The sequence below is a fragment of the Nelumbo nucifera genome, chromosome 2 (assembly GCF_055504915.1).
Source record: "Nelumbo nucifera cultivar China Antique chromosome 2, China Antique-T2T, whole genome shotgun sequence".
Classification (NCBI taxonomy): domain Eukaryota; kingdom Viridiplantae; phylum Streptophyta; class Magnoliopsida; order Proteales; family Nelumbonaceae; genus Nelumbo; species Nelumbo nucifera.
In genome coordinates, this window is record NC_142650.1 from 49,329,493 (window position 1) to 49,343,628 (window position 14,136).

A 14,136-nucleotide genomic window follows, 5' to 3' on the forward strand; every position below is an offset into this window, starting at 1 on the left:
TTAGTCAATCCAATGGTCCAAATTACATGTGCTTCAATTTGAAGACCGATTTTCAGATCCAACGGTTAATATATGATATAATCCACATCCAACGGTGGATATATGACACTTTCACTTTGACTCTTTCTCTCTCTCTCTGTCTGTCTTTGTTACCTATAAGGGAATTATGGCTATTAATGTTATTCAAAAGAAAACTGAGCAAAACAACACGGAATTGTTTTATTGCCAATAGCTATCTTCTTTCCAACATTTTATCGGACCACTTTTTTTTTCTTTTGAATAACAGAGATACCATTGGCAAGGTAGATCAATTTGGGCTTGGCTTGGGCCTACCAAAGCCCAAATTCAAGTAAATTTCAAGTCCCAATTTCCTCTCTCTCTCTCTCTCTCTTTGTTACCTATAAGGGAATGATGGCTATTAATGTTATTCAAAATAAAACTAAGCAAAATAACACAATTGTTTTACATTTCTGAAATGTAAAGTTGCCAATATCTATCTTCTTTCCAACATTTTATCGGACCACTTTTTTTTTCTTTTGAATAACAAAGATACAATTGGCAAGGTATATCAATTTGGGCTTGGCTTGAGCCCGCCAAAGCCCAAATTCAAGTAAATTTCAAGTCCCAATTTCCTCTTCTTTTAGTGATATATTGGATGATGTGTTATATCCTTTATTTTGCAAACACACTTATTTCCTACACTAAAACAATAACATTTCCTCTTCTCTCTCTCTCATAAATGACAACAAAATATCAATGTTGAATAATAGTACAGGAATCAAATATCACAATCACGACACTAAAACAATAACATTTCATCTTATGCTTACTTCCCACCTCTACTCATTGAATATAAAGGTACTGAATTACACAAGTGAGTCTGTAACTTTATTAATTAGTTAACTTCCATAAAATAGATCTAAGGCGTGTTATATCTTTACCTAAATGATACCTCAAAATAGATCAATAAATATCTTAAAAAAAGCAAGTTTTATGCTCTTCTTCTGAGAAAAATAATTGAATCACTTATAAAGCCCCCCATCCTCTTATTCTGTCATTTTTACTAACGGACGAAAATAGAATCACTTGCAATCTATAACTCCAATGAACTCAAAGCATAACATAAGCATAATAATAATGGACGAAAATAGAAAATAACCCTAGATCTCAGAGAACATACCCTCTGTTTCGCCTTTGATTGTTTTAGATACGAGAAACTCCCTCCCTGGGATCAAAGAAAACAGAGATAAAAACCAGAGATGTTGCTGAAAGTTAGGAAAAACAAATGTTATGAGAAAACTGAGAGAAAGTAGAGAGAAATCAGAGAGAAGACAGTGAGAAAACAGAGACCTTGCCGGCGGAAACTGCTCCTCCCTCCGGCGAAGACTCCTCTCTCCGATCGTCGCTTGGGTGTTCTCCTCTGAGGCGGTGGAGACTCCTCCCTCTGGTGCTTTAGGACTTAGGTCATCGAAGAGAGGAAGAAAACATATTGGGATGGTAGATCCGGGTTGCACCGGATCACCACCATTGGGTGACACGTCAACAGACACGTAGTATCCATGTCAACACAGCGTTTCATGAAACGCACAGGCGTCTATTTTCACGAAAACCAATAAAAATAAATGCATAAACGTTTTTTTTGTGTTTTTTAATAAACGCACGTACCAAACAGTGGTTTTGAAGCCAATAAATATTTATTGCGCCAAATGCTGATATGGCACTGAGGTGGCACCGTTTTTTCAATAAATGTAACGAAACCAAACATGCTCGTTGTGATCTCGCCACTTTCTGCTATTGAAATGGAAGTTAAGAGATAGGACCCTCTTTGAATACCTCGGATCTATTAAAGAAATACAAGCTGCTCCTTTACTGGAGGATGACTCCAAGAATGTGATTAGCGAGGTAAACAAGCCTATGACTGGGCCTTGGAGGTGCAATGTTTGGAATTTTTTGTTAGACTGCATTTGTTTTCAATACAAACACAAATATGTACGCTACATATTTACCCATTTTTCGGTTCATGAATGCAAACATGATCCATATTTTAAACTATTTTTGCATTCGTCCTGTTTGTTTGAAATAGGTGCAAAGGTGTGGGCCCATCATTAACTACTCCAACTATCTTATGCTCCAATGCTTCAACTTTGATCAAAAAGTTAATTATCAAATGAATACAAATTTGTATCCAAAAAATAGATACAATAATACTTTCTTTTTAAAGTAAAAAAGTGTCAGAAAATGCAATTTTATTTTAATAATCATTACTTTTTTATGTTTTAAAAAAATGCTCACAAATGCGAACTGGGGTGCATAAATACCTTGGTTCAATTTGTATCACAAACAAACGCAGCCTTAGCTTAGTTTAAGAAAAATACGGTCAAAGTGAAGGGAGGGATTTTGATCAAGTCTACTATTGTTGTCGTACCATCTTACTTTATGAATTGTGACCACCTATTCTATTTCTTGGAATTGACTTGCTACCCCTAAGAATAAGGGGTGTTTGGGCTTGAGGAGGATGAAGTTACAGCATACAACTCTTCTCATGAAATTAAAAAAGCACTTTCTCATGGAAAAAGCACAAGTTGTAGGTAAATAGTATTAGAAGTAATAGTGTCTCTTTGATACATTACATCCTATTGGTCAATTAAAGAAGCCGATGCTAGGGGTGCAAATGGATCGGATCATGATCTGATCCTATTTAGTTGAATTTGGATCATCCCTGATTGGATTTTTGGATTAGATCGGATTTCAATCACTCTCTATCCGATCCAATAAGATCCGGTCCAATGTGTTATATATTTATAAATATATAATATATATATATATATGCTATTTATTTATAAATATATTATTTATATTGTATTTTTATAAATTTATTATATTATTTATTTTTTATAAAAATATGTATATATAATGAAAATAATTAAAAAATATTTGTATTTTTTTTTCTTTATTTAAGTTGATATATTTTATTTTTTTCTTTTTGATATTTTATTAATTTTTAAAGAAAACAAATGGAATCAAATCAGATCCGAAGATTCAATAGGATTCGAATTCAGATTGAATCCTATAAAATTCGATCAAATATTTGGATTAAATCGAATCTAACATAAACAATGTCAAGTCAGATTTAAATATACCCTTATTCGAATCCGATCCTATCCCTTTTCATCCCTAACCCATGCAAGTTCAGCCGCGTGGGATACAGTGTTAAGTGTAAGGGAGTAGGTCCGTGGAGGTACTAGGGTGTCAATTGGAAATGGGTAGAGCATAAAGTGTTTGAGGATCCATGGCTGCTGAACCGTCCTCTCACTCGTCTTCAAAATCTCAATGTCAAATGTCAACGAGTGGCAAAACTCATTGACCATTCTTCTGGAATGTGACATGGAAGTCGACTTGACTGAGAGAAATATTTGATCAATCCACGGTTGACACCATTGAAAGAGTTCTGCTACCAATTCGTATAGATGATCTTGAGAACAGATGGATTTACTTTGAGCTTACAAATTATGACCCTGGGTTGATCGGTCATTCTCCCTTTTTTTAAAACATTAGTTCAACTTACAAATTTATTGCAATTGATAAATCAATTTTGTTTGCTTGTAACTTTGCTTTCCCCGGGAGTCTCATGGAGAGCTTTGGAGAGTTAAATTCCAAATGTTTGGTTTGGCGGACCCTTAATCTTAAATGCTTGTCACTGAGAGTCTTGAATTTTGTATGGAGGTGTCTAACTCACACTCTTCCCGTTTGTGCTGAATTAACAAAGTTTAGCAGCAGGAGTGTGGAGGACGTGAAGACTTTTTCTATTGTCCAATAATGCGCTTTGTTTGGTTCGGGTCAAGTGCTGCTATCCCTATAGATTTGAACCTCTATTTGTTTCTCCAACACTGGTTGGGAAAATTGTTGGTCCGTGGATGGTGAAGCTTTACTAACTAAATGCGCTCTGATAATGTGGCATTCATGCCATGGGAAGCAAGGTGTAAAAATATATGGAGGGAGTGGACTTCGGCCCCAATTTGAATATACATACATATTATTTATTTTTTTATTGTTAATAATAATATTTTCATCATATTATTTTTATTTGTTAATGCTATTTAATACTCGATTGCAGTCAAATATAATTCAAATCCATATAAATGGACAAATAAAGATTCGATCCGAATTCGAATATTAACGAATAAAATTTGGGTTGGTATATCCAATTCGATCGGATCCGTTTGCAGTCCTATCTCCAATCAGAGTTGCTTTACTAGCTCTTACAGTTCACATTGCCTTTAGTTTCAACTTTCAACTTCTCCGGTTCTCCCTCCATTCTTCACCCCCTTCTAGTTTATTCAAGCAGGGGCTGCAGTAACCCTGGATTATCTATCGACTCTCTTAGCCCTCTAAAATTATCTGAGGTCAGGGTTCTTCTTTGTCCTCTTAATCCTTCTGCGAGTCTGCGTTTTTAACCCTGTTTCGGATTTCTCTGCCTTCTACTAGTACTACATCACAGCACAGCGCAACTGAGATTTCAACTCTCGTTTAAGGTTTTGTTTTTGTTAATAGTTCCTTTCGGAGTTCTTGTCCCTCGAGACCAGTGCACAGAAGCAACATGGGATACGAAAACGATCTGTAAGCTTTCATATTTCCGAAAATTTTCATGTTTTTTTCCCGTTTCCGTGGGAAGAAAATTTAGGGTTTTTGAGCATCGATTCTTGTTGCAGGTACCGCGACGAAGACGGCGAGCCTTTGATGGACCCGGACATGCCTTCCGATAGGGAACCGTCGCTCGAACCAGAAGACCTCGACGACGACTGGAGGCGGGAGCGATCGCCGACCCCAGTTCATGAGTCCGATTCTGCGTTGAAGGCTAGGCCGAGGAAGAGGCTCATCAAAAAGAGTACCGCGAAGGAGAGTACGCCGGATTTTGAGGTCGAGGATGACTTTCATGCCTTTGCGAGGGATGATTCAGATGATGAACCGTCGGCGCGTAAGAGGAAGGCTTCCGAGGATGGTGGAAGCGGAAAGAAAGAGAAGAAATTGAAGTCTGATCGTAAGCTTGGGAAGGTGTTGAAGTCGGGCTCGAAGGGCGGGAGTGCTAGGAGGTCCAGGGATCATCAGGGAGGAGACCCGGAAATGAAAGAGATGTGGGACACCATTGCCGGGGTAGATTCTGAGGTAAGGGATGACTACAGAACTGCAATTCGGCTAAGTCCACTGGATCCTTTTTTCCCAACTACCAATCCTTTTGTTGCCCCCAATAAAATCAATGCTTTTGCCATCTCTAATGTACTTTGTTTGCTTGTATTTCTTTTTGGATATAATGCGAAACTTTAAGTTGCATCTTGTGAGTTCGCTTTTGTAATTGCTCTAGGATGACCAAGAAGGTGTCAGGAATGTGGATGATGATAACTTCATAGATGATAGTGGTGTGGATCCTGCTGACAGATATGGCGGTGACAATGAACCAGGCTCCCCCGGTGATGCTCCTCAGGTTACAATGGGAGATAATGCATCTCCACTAATGCTTTTTTGGACCTTCCGGAAGTTGTTTCTGTGTTATTTAAGTTGTCCTCATTTAGAGTATAATTGGCGTTACTGAGTTTCCTTCTTACTGTAATCGCTTTTCTACATTATTCTGGCAGGCAGAAGAGGGTGAAGAGGATGATGAAATCAAACAACTCTTCAAGATGGGTAAGAAAAAGAAAAAGAGCGAGAAAAGTGCTGCGGAAATAGCTTTACTAGTTGAACATCTCATGGCCGAACTCGAAGTCACTGCTGAAGAAGATGCAGAACTCAACAGACAGTCTAAGCCTGCTATTAATAAACTCAAGAAGTTGCCTCTTCTGACTGAGGTTCTCTCCAAGTAAGATCATTATCCATTATCTAAATACTCGAGCTCCCCCACCCCCACAAAGAAAAAAGGAAATAAGAAATAAAAATGCTAATTGCTTTGTTATTACTTTGCACACTCTTCTTGCAGGAAGCAACTTCAACAAGAGTTTTTGGACCATGGGGTACTAACACTTCTAAAGAACTGGCTTGAGCCCCTGCCCGATGGAAGCTTGCCTAACATAAATATCCGAACTGCAATATTGAAGATATTGACTGATGTATGTATGGTAGTCTTCCCCGTCTGTTATTGGCATATGTCTATGATTTCATTGTCTGATTAACCTTGATCCTTCATAACATGAGTTGCTTATTTGCTTATGCAGTTTCCTATAGATTTAGATCAATACGATAGGAGGGAACAGCTTAAGAAAAGTGGCCTTGGAAAGGTATGGGTTTTGCCTTATGGAGCAATTATATGCCCCTCCTACATTCTTGATACAGAAAAATAGCTAATGATATACTTTTTCTTACACAGGTCATTATGTTTTTGTCAAGATCTGATGAAGAGACCACTTCTAACAGGAAACTTGCTAAGGATTTAGTGGACAAATGGGTATTTTGAAAAATATGGAAATATATTTTTTTGATCAGTTATAAAATTACATACCTCATACCTTGGATTACCTTTGAAAAAATTCCTGTGGTCTTGTTGTGGAGAGATATATTGCATTGGTTGGGGAGGTTTTATAGCAAGAGGTATGAGTGGCATAATAAGAACAAACCATAACAAACCACCATTCAGTGAGTTCTCCAACTAGAATAGCTGTTGTCCCAATAAGAAATCAGAATAGTTTCTGCTATAGATCATTCAGCACTAGTCTGAACTTGGGAGTATGTTTTGGTTTCTTAGAGGTTGAGACAGATTTCAGGATACCATTTGATGATTTTAATTTGCTATTTATATTTGAAAAAGAGTGCACTAAGTTCACTAACTACTTAAAAATGAATGCAGAGTCGGCCTATATTTAATAAAAGCACACGTTTTGAGGACATGAAAAGCTATGATGATGAGAGAGTTCCCTTCCGGAGGCCTGCAGCAAAAAAGTATTCATCCAATATTTTACACTCTTATGCTTTGTAATTGTTATATTGTTGTTATTACTTTGTCATCTAGAATTGTTCTTTTATTGTTGTCATTTGTAATTTTGTTACATTTTGGATTATTATTCTTTGCAGACCAGTAACCAAAGACACAGGACTGGAATCTAGAGATGACGATCTTGATTTGGCTGAATTTTCACAGTAAGTTGTCATGATAGAATAATGCAAGTTATGATGCTAATGATCTATTGGCTGTTCATGATTGTTTGGGATGCTTCTAATGTATGTATTGATGCTCATTATTCTTTGATTATAATGTAGGGAACCAAAATCTGGTCAATCATCATCTAGGCTGCATGCTTCTAGGCCTGAAGCCCTACCAATGGATTTTGTATTACGTCCCAAATCTAAGATAGACCCAGATGAAGTCAGAGCCCGGAATAAACAAATTGTCTATGATCAGCGCCGACTGAAGGTTTGTTTCTAGTTATGGAAGGATAATATCTCTATGTTAAAATTCATCTCACTTGCAGCTTATACTTAGTTTATTCATGAGAAATGGATTCAACTAATGCATCAATCTTTGACGATAGAAAGAATAATGCCAAGAAATCAACTGCAAAATAAACGGTTTTGAGTAGTCCAAGTTTTAAATAAACTGTTTATTTGTTCTTGATATTTTAAATTAGACTAAGATTTCATACTACTGTATATAAATTTAATGACTAAAAGAAAATGATACAAATGCAAGTCCACATTACAAGTCAAAACATTCTTATAATATAACTTTTTTCGGTATTCTTCTAATATACAGTATTTTTAGTACATTTGTCCATGACTAGATAGGCAAGCATTACTTTGGGAGTTCTCAGGATGGAAGAACTCTCATTTCAGCAGTCGTAGGGGCAGGATACATTTTGATCCGAATGTTGTAACCTGATTTAATGGCTGTGTATAGGGGGACACACGTTGTTTGATTTATGGATGGTAATACATCTGTGCAATTACCTCTATGTGGAAAACTCTCCCTCTGAATGCATAAATATCATACTTTGTCAAAAGATAATTTTCTTTTTACTAGCTTATTGGGGCAAAAAAAGGGTCATCAAATTATAGGAGAGAGTTTATAGTTGTAGGTAAAATTGAGTTAAGAAAGCAGAATTTACCATTTTTGGTTAATTAACAACATTTTCTTCGTAGACTACTTATGCTTGTACGCATAGAAGAACATCTTGGGAAGATTCTGAATGGACCATCAATTTTGGATAATTCATGGCTCATTCAGAGGATAGAGGTGTTCCCTATTACTTCCAGAACATCTCATCTCAATGAGTTGTGCTGAACAATGCAAATGATATGACTATCTAGAACTTAAACCTTTGAGATTCGTATTATGCATATCCCACAAAATCAATACATACAGAAATTCCACAACCCGTTCTTGTTTTTTATTTTTGATATATGATCCTTTTTGGTATTGTCTTTCCCATATATTCCGACAAGGCTAGTTGTTCCTTTCCTTGCAGATGAATAAGAAATTGCAACAGTTGAAAGCTCCAAAGAAGCAGCTTCAAGCAACAAAGCTCAGCGTGGAGGGTCGTGGCATGGTCAAATTCTTTTAGATGTAAGCACCAGTTGCCAGTTGCCAACATGAAGAATTCATTATATGGACGTGGTATGAAACTGCTATTATGCGACAGCTCGGAAAACCCATTGATGGATTGTGTATTGTTTTGCATCCACCGCAGAATCGCTTGTCTTATGGATGGCAGCCTCATATTGTTTAGGGATATACTGAATGAATTGAAAGATTAGAGGGTTAAGCGAAATTCTCTTCTTAAGCTGTTCTGTTTACTCCTGGAAGGAGTAATCAAGCTAGCTGATCCTGCTCAAACTCAAAGGCAGTCAGTCCAAAGTCCCTTGGGAAGTTTGTTCATTTGCCATTACATGATATAAAAGGTTCACACCTGTCAAAGAAAATCGAACTTGTTGGAATACAAAGATACAAAATAATCTCACAACAATGCAGATTGTATGGTACGGGTTTGTTTTACAATGATATGGATGGAGTTTGTACGGGAGGGGAGAGAATCAGAAATCAGAATTACAATAAAGAAGTGCAGCTATGCCATTTTGACATTTTCTATCAAGATTGGGCAGTTGTCTGGCTTGGGCTGGGTTGCTTTAACACGTATGACGTATTAGGTATGACCTATACCCGTGCATTACCAACTCATGTCTCCCCATTTTCTCGATTTGGACTTGCCAACCAAAGCTCGCCACTCGCCACCCGGTCCACCCCTGGTTGAAGGTAAGCTGAACCGCTGACTCGCTAGAAGGCTTTGGATGATGCGTGGTCCCTCACGTGGCCTAGTTATATCTCACCTTGCGCCAGGAATTTTAAGTTTTTTCAGTTTCTTCTTGGCTTCATACGTTCTATTACAATAGTTTGTGTAGTCGGGTTAACTTAAGCTCCCATTGACAAAGTACATTGAGTAAAAACAGTGCACCGAATGGATTTAAGGGGTTTACTCTTTCGGAACTGGTCTTAACACGGTTGCAACAGCGATTGCAGCCGTGCATCATGCAATGAAGGACAAGGGAGATGTTTTTGATGTATGACTGTAATGGCTATTGGGATTATGTATTGGGACAATATGTTTATTTAGTGGGTGTCAGACGATGTGAATGGGTTTGTTTTCTAAAACAAAAACAAATACACCTGCCAGGTCAAGAAAAAAACAATACAGTTTTGCTGATGTCGATGTGCAGCTGATTTTGTTTTAGAAAATAAATTCGCCACATTGTCAAACGCCCCCTTAGGGTGCATTCCTGATTCTACAACATAAATATTTTTCAAATTGTCACATCAGCCAAGAAATGAAAGGAACAAAGTAACAGACAACATGTTCTTGATTTTTGAAGTATTGAACACATATATATATATATTGGAAAAGAAAAAATAAGGTGGCTTTGTTTCAAAAAGAAAAAAAACACTTTAAAATAATCAAAATGATATTTTTAAAATACAAACAAATTTTGTAGTATATAAATTATATAATTTATGCAACATGATATTAAATAACTAGATGAAGTTATATTCTTTAAACTATAAATTCAAGACTAAGTGTTTTGTTTTAGTTTTGAAAACAAAAAACACATATATAACCAAAAACATATTTCACGTGTGATTTGTTTTCAAACCAACTGATTTTATTTTGTTTTTGAAATTCGTAACAAGAAAAACAATTTACGTTGAGAAACACCCTCTAGTGGTATTACCAATCTAACCCTTCCTTACAGAGAAACACTTACGAGTTACGACTGGATCCAATGTTGATTTCTAGATACAATTCATAAACAAACTCACCAAACCAATATAAGAACTGGAAAAGTGTTTCGGTATGCACGATATTCCTTGTTACCTTTTTTGTTTTTTTAGCTAGGGAAGAAAGGATCCCAATCATGTTTCTCCACCGTCCCAAACAAATTATACTTCCAGGTGTACACTTCTGGATAATCTATATCAGAGTTGACCCCATCGCTGATCTCCTTTCTGATTCTATCAACCCTGTCAATCACTCCCTTGATGGTTAAATCAAAGGCATCTTCAGTGGTCTTCAATCTTGACCTTGAATCTGCATATATCAGTCTTGGAATCAACCGTATCACTTCCTCCCTCTTAGCTCTCACCTCCTCATTAGGAATCTGAAGCAGCTTCTCCCTTATGCTGACCCTCCCTTCTTTAACATCATTCTCCGAGATAAATACAGAGTATTTTGTATAATCCTTGGGCAAATGCCACAAATACTGCACGTATGCAGACCCTGGATGGAAGAAGACTGGTATACAGCCAGCCAACATCGAATCAAACGCCGATTTCCGAGAATACGAGTCTCCAGGTGGTTGTAAACAGAAGACAGAGTTCTGGAACATCTTCATCACACTACTTGGGCTGTGGCAACTCTTCCACCCAGCGTCACAATTCAACAACCGGCACTTCCCCTTTGAAGATAGGCATTGGTCGATAATCTTCCCCCGTATCGACCCTGAAAGACTGGGACGTGGGGCACCTACGAAAGAAAACAAGTGACGCCTCTTAACCCTCCTCATCCTGTTCTGCCATTGAAAGACCTCATCATCTCTTTTAGGGTGGAAAAATGTTGGGTAAGGTATCGCGAAATCATTCCTGTGAAGAGGGCTCGATTCAATCACTAACATAGTCATGTTCTTGGCTTCAGGCAAGAACATGAGCTTGTTGCCCCAACCAGAGTCCTCTTCTGTCATCCTCCTGAAGTCCCACGTGGTCCTTCCTGCAAGCAGGAAGTGATCTCGTCCCCCCAAAACCTTCCATTCGGGTCTCTCTGCTAGCCACTTCATAAGAGCAAGAGAAGTGGAATCACGCACCGAGGTATTGTACCGCCAAAGGTAACGGCCAACGTCAAGACCCGCATAGAAGGGTACGAAGATTGCAGAAGCCAAGGACGAATCATTTGTTAAGCACTCGTATTGTTTCATCCTGCTATTGAAGATCACATCCAACGAGAATTGATCCGTGGCATACCAACTCGTGCTGGAGAAGACCCTTCCAGAGTCGGCGAGCTGGGGACCCAGTCCGAAATTTGCCAGGTACTTGCACATGTCAGTCCATAGATTCAGGGACAGACAGTCCCTGAGAATGTCAGCATTGAAACGACCAGGGAGATCGTATACATAAATGTAGCGACCTGAGCACGTATCGGAATCTGCTTTGTCACCCGGCTGATCCACCCTGTCCTCTGCAGAAGATACGTTGCTGGAAGACTTTGCTTCGACATTCTCTATGATCGTTACTCTGCTTACAGCTTGTATTCCAGTACTCTCTTGAGCGATAGATGGTTCCTTAACAGGCTCATCTTCTCTGGAGTGTTCAGACAAATCCACTGTACCGGGTAATTGGACAACAGGTTGTACTCTATCATCCATTAGAAATGGTTGATTTACAGGTTCGACGTGATTGTTGTCTGCAACAAGCAATAGTTTCGAACCTCGGAAGAGGAACGCGTACAGGTACTCGTTCCCGCTACTTCTTAAAGCCGAAGAATTGAAGTAAAATAAGAAGCACCAAAAGACAAAGGCGGTAGAGATGACGAACCATAATGGACTTCGACACCTTAGGACGATCGATTTCTCCATTTGCTCCCGGTGTGGTGATCCGCTCCGTTGATTCTTTGGGAGGTCAAGCCCAACTACATATCTCGCCCCATCAATACATCTATTTATATATATGCCTTAATAATAGAGTTAGAAAGTAGAATAAAACCGAGGTTTTAGAGGGGAGAGATATACCATATATGTATATCTTGGGTAGAGCCAACCGAAGAGTTCAGAATCTTCAGATTAAGAAAAGAAGAGAAAACTAATAGAAAGTGGAAATGTGAGAAAACAATATAAATAGAAGGTTGTCTGAAGTCTGAACCGCAGGCAGAAACTAGGAATAGCCTGTTTTTGCGTGGGGACTAGACTTATGAAGCCACTGAAACTCGAAAAGTAGTTTCAAAGTTTCTTCATTCTGTTGTTTATAAGGACGTGAACGTCTATGTTTATCTCTACATGCATGTTTTAGGCAAACAGTAGAAGTTGGACTGTCCACGTGTAAGTAAAGACAATTGAAGGGGCTGAGCTACTAAATTTTATTTTTCAATTAACCATGCTTGATGATGGGTTGAAGACACGTGATTAGCACATGATAGTATCGTCTTAATTAAGAGATGACAGAGTTTATAGACAATTAACACAAAACAGGATGCATCTATGAAGCTATGAATAGATGATCCTGACCCATATCAAAAATGTACAACTTCATACATAGGATCCGACTTCTGATTTCTGAGTGGAAACAAAGGAAGAGAGCTGGTTGAAGTTTTTAAGGCGCACTCTTTGTAATATTAAGGTGTGACACAGATCATAACTTGTAACTTGAAAGAAGAATATTCTAACTATTTTCTTAAGAAACTTGGAAAAAATTTGCACATGGGCAAACATACTATATATGATACTAATTTTGTCCTCCAAAAATCATTAATTAGGCAACTAATCCTATCATTATGTTGTCCTAATTAGTTCTTAAAAACAAACTCAAGCTTAATCCCACACGTAGCTTCTCGTTTTTTAAACTCGTGGGTTGCTCATCAAGTGTATCTCTGCACCCAATGACCCAATAGATCAGATTAAGAAGTCAACGGATCCTAGGGCTAGAACATGGACGGACGCAATTTTATAGGTTCACGCTAGGTTGCACCAAATTAGACCAGAGAATATCGCAGGTCAACGAATCCTACGGCTGAAACTTGTGAGTTTAAACCTCATTGGGGACCTACCAAATGAAGTCATGAAGACGAGAGGAGGATAGTGAAAGTGATCGTAAATTTTATATTTCCTTGTATTGTGTATGTGCATGCAGATTCTAGCAATGTACGTAAAGTGTAATATACTTGGGAACTAAAACAGGCGCTCGTCGTGGATGAGTGTCTTATTCCTTTATTTTAATGGGGTTGGACTTTCTAAACCATTTCTGTTTCAGATTTATCTCAAAAGAAAGCAATTGGTAAGACCTATGGGCGTTATACAGCTTATATCCATTGTCTGGAGACTCTGGACTCAAATTAAATTCAAATTTTCTTGGCTTAAGAAATGAACAAAAGAGATTGATGGAACGGGGGCAAATAATTGAATGGTATTCATCCAAAAAATATAAATAAAAGAAAAAACAGAAAAGATTCAATGGTCAAGATTAATGGGCTTTGATGGGAAGTGGTTTTAATGTTTTCTATTTCTTTTTCAGGCATGTTGTGTTTCAGGAAAGCGACGGTCATAAACCAGCTCCCATTAGCAGAAAGCTCAAGACGGATTCAATCTGGGCATGCACATACAGCCCTCCAAAGAAAGAAAACAAGAGAGTAATATTTTGATTATTTTCTTCATTTAATAGACATAGCCAAGGTGGCAGATATTCCTCTTATGGCAAGTGAATAAATAATCTAATTTGAGGCTCTTTGACAACTGAGTCGGCTGAATTGAATGGCTTATTACTTTGCCTTTTAGCAAATAATTCAAGAGGTTACAACTCTCTTAATGGCAAAAGCTTCTTAAAGAGTTGAGTTCCACTATGACACTCTATAGAAGCTCTATAACTTAAACTTGGTTTTTATTGGGGTTGAATAGGAAGTTGGTAAG

The 14,136-nt window shown here is 37.9% G+C and overlaps 2 protein-coding genes and 1 long non-coding RNA gene across 4 annotated transcripts; 1 reads left to right on the forward strand and 2 right to left on the reverse strand.

The window, feature by feature from the left end:
* Positions 1 to 702: 702 nt before the first annotated feature.
* LOC148802194 (uncharacterized) lies at positions 703 to 1,588 on the reverse strand. The gene is made up of 2 exons (XR_016082278.1): positions 1,351 to 1,588; positions 703 to 1,225 (listed from the first exon to the last, which is right to left on the reverse strand). It is a non-coding gene; the product is annotated as an uncharacterized LOC148802194 (long non-coding RNA).
* A 2,148-nt stretch (positions 1,589 to 3,736) lies between these two features.
* Positions 3,737 to 8,961, forward strand: LOC104601039 (protein IWS1 homolog 1-like). Of its 2 annotated transcripts, XM_019198420.2 has the most exons (12): positions 4,213 to 4,617; positions 4,710 to 5,163; positions 5,360 to 5,479; positions 5,631 to 5,851; positions 5,969 to 6,098; positions 6,204 to 6,266; positions 6,356 to 6,433; positions 6,833 to 6,924; positions 7,057 to 7,122; positions 7,243 to 7,396; positions 8,448 to 8,545; positions 8,670 to 8,750. In XM_019198420.2, the coding sequence occupies exons 1-11, from the start codon at positions 4,598 to 4,600 to the stop codon at positions 8,541 to 8,543; spliced, it is 1,494 nt and encodes a 497-aa protein (XP_019053965.1). In that variant the 5' UTR covers positions 4,213 to 4,597; the 3' UTR covers positions 8,544 to 8,545; positions 8,670 to 8,750. The 2 variants fall into 2 exon arrangements, with proteins under 2 accessions (XP_010262523.1, XP_019053965.1); XM_010264221.3 differs by having other exon boundaries at positions 3,737 to 4,617; positions 8,448 to 8,961.
* Positions 8,962 to 10,112: 1,151 nt separating this feature from the next.
* Positions 10,113 to 12,206, reverse strand: LOC104601040 (xyloglucan galactosyltransferase MUR3-like). Its single transcript, XM_010264222.3, has one exon. The coding sequence runs from the start codon at positions 12,094 to 12,096 to the stop codon at positions 10,360 to 10,362; it is 1,737 nt and encodes a 578-aa protein (XP_010262524.1). The 5' UTR covers positions 12,097 to 12,206; the 3' UTR covers positions 10,113 to 10,359.
* Between the last annotated feature and the right edge of the window lie 1,930 nt (positions 12,207 to 14,136).

What these genes read in the sequence shown, in the direction of transcription:
- LOC104601039 (XM_010264221.3), top strand. Translation starts at nt 4,598, where the DNA reads ATGGGATACGAAAACGATCT. An exon ending in CTGACTGAGGTTCTCTCCAA is followed by an intron (nt 5,852 to 5,968) that starts GTAAGATCATTA and finishes CTCTTCTTGCAG; the next exon opens with GAAGCAACTTCAACAAGAGT. An exon ending in CGGAGGCCTGCAGCAAAAAA is followed by an intron (nt 6,925 to 7,056) that starts GTATTCATCCAA and finishes TATTCTTTGCAG; the next exon opens with ACCAGTAACCAAAGACACAG.
- LOC104601040 (XM_010264222.3), bottom strand. Translation starts at nt 12,096, where the DNA reads ATGGAGAAATCGATCGTCCTAAGGTGTCGAAGTCCATTATGGTTCGTC.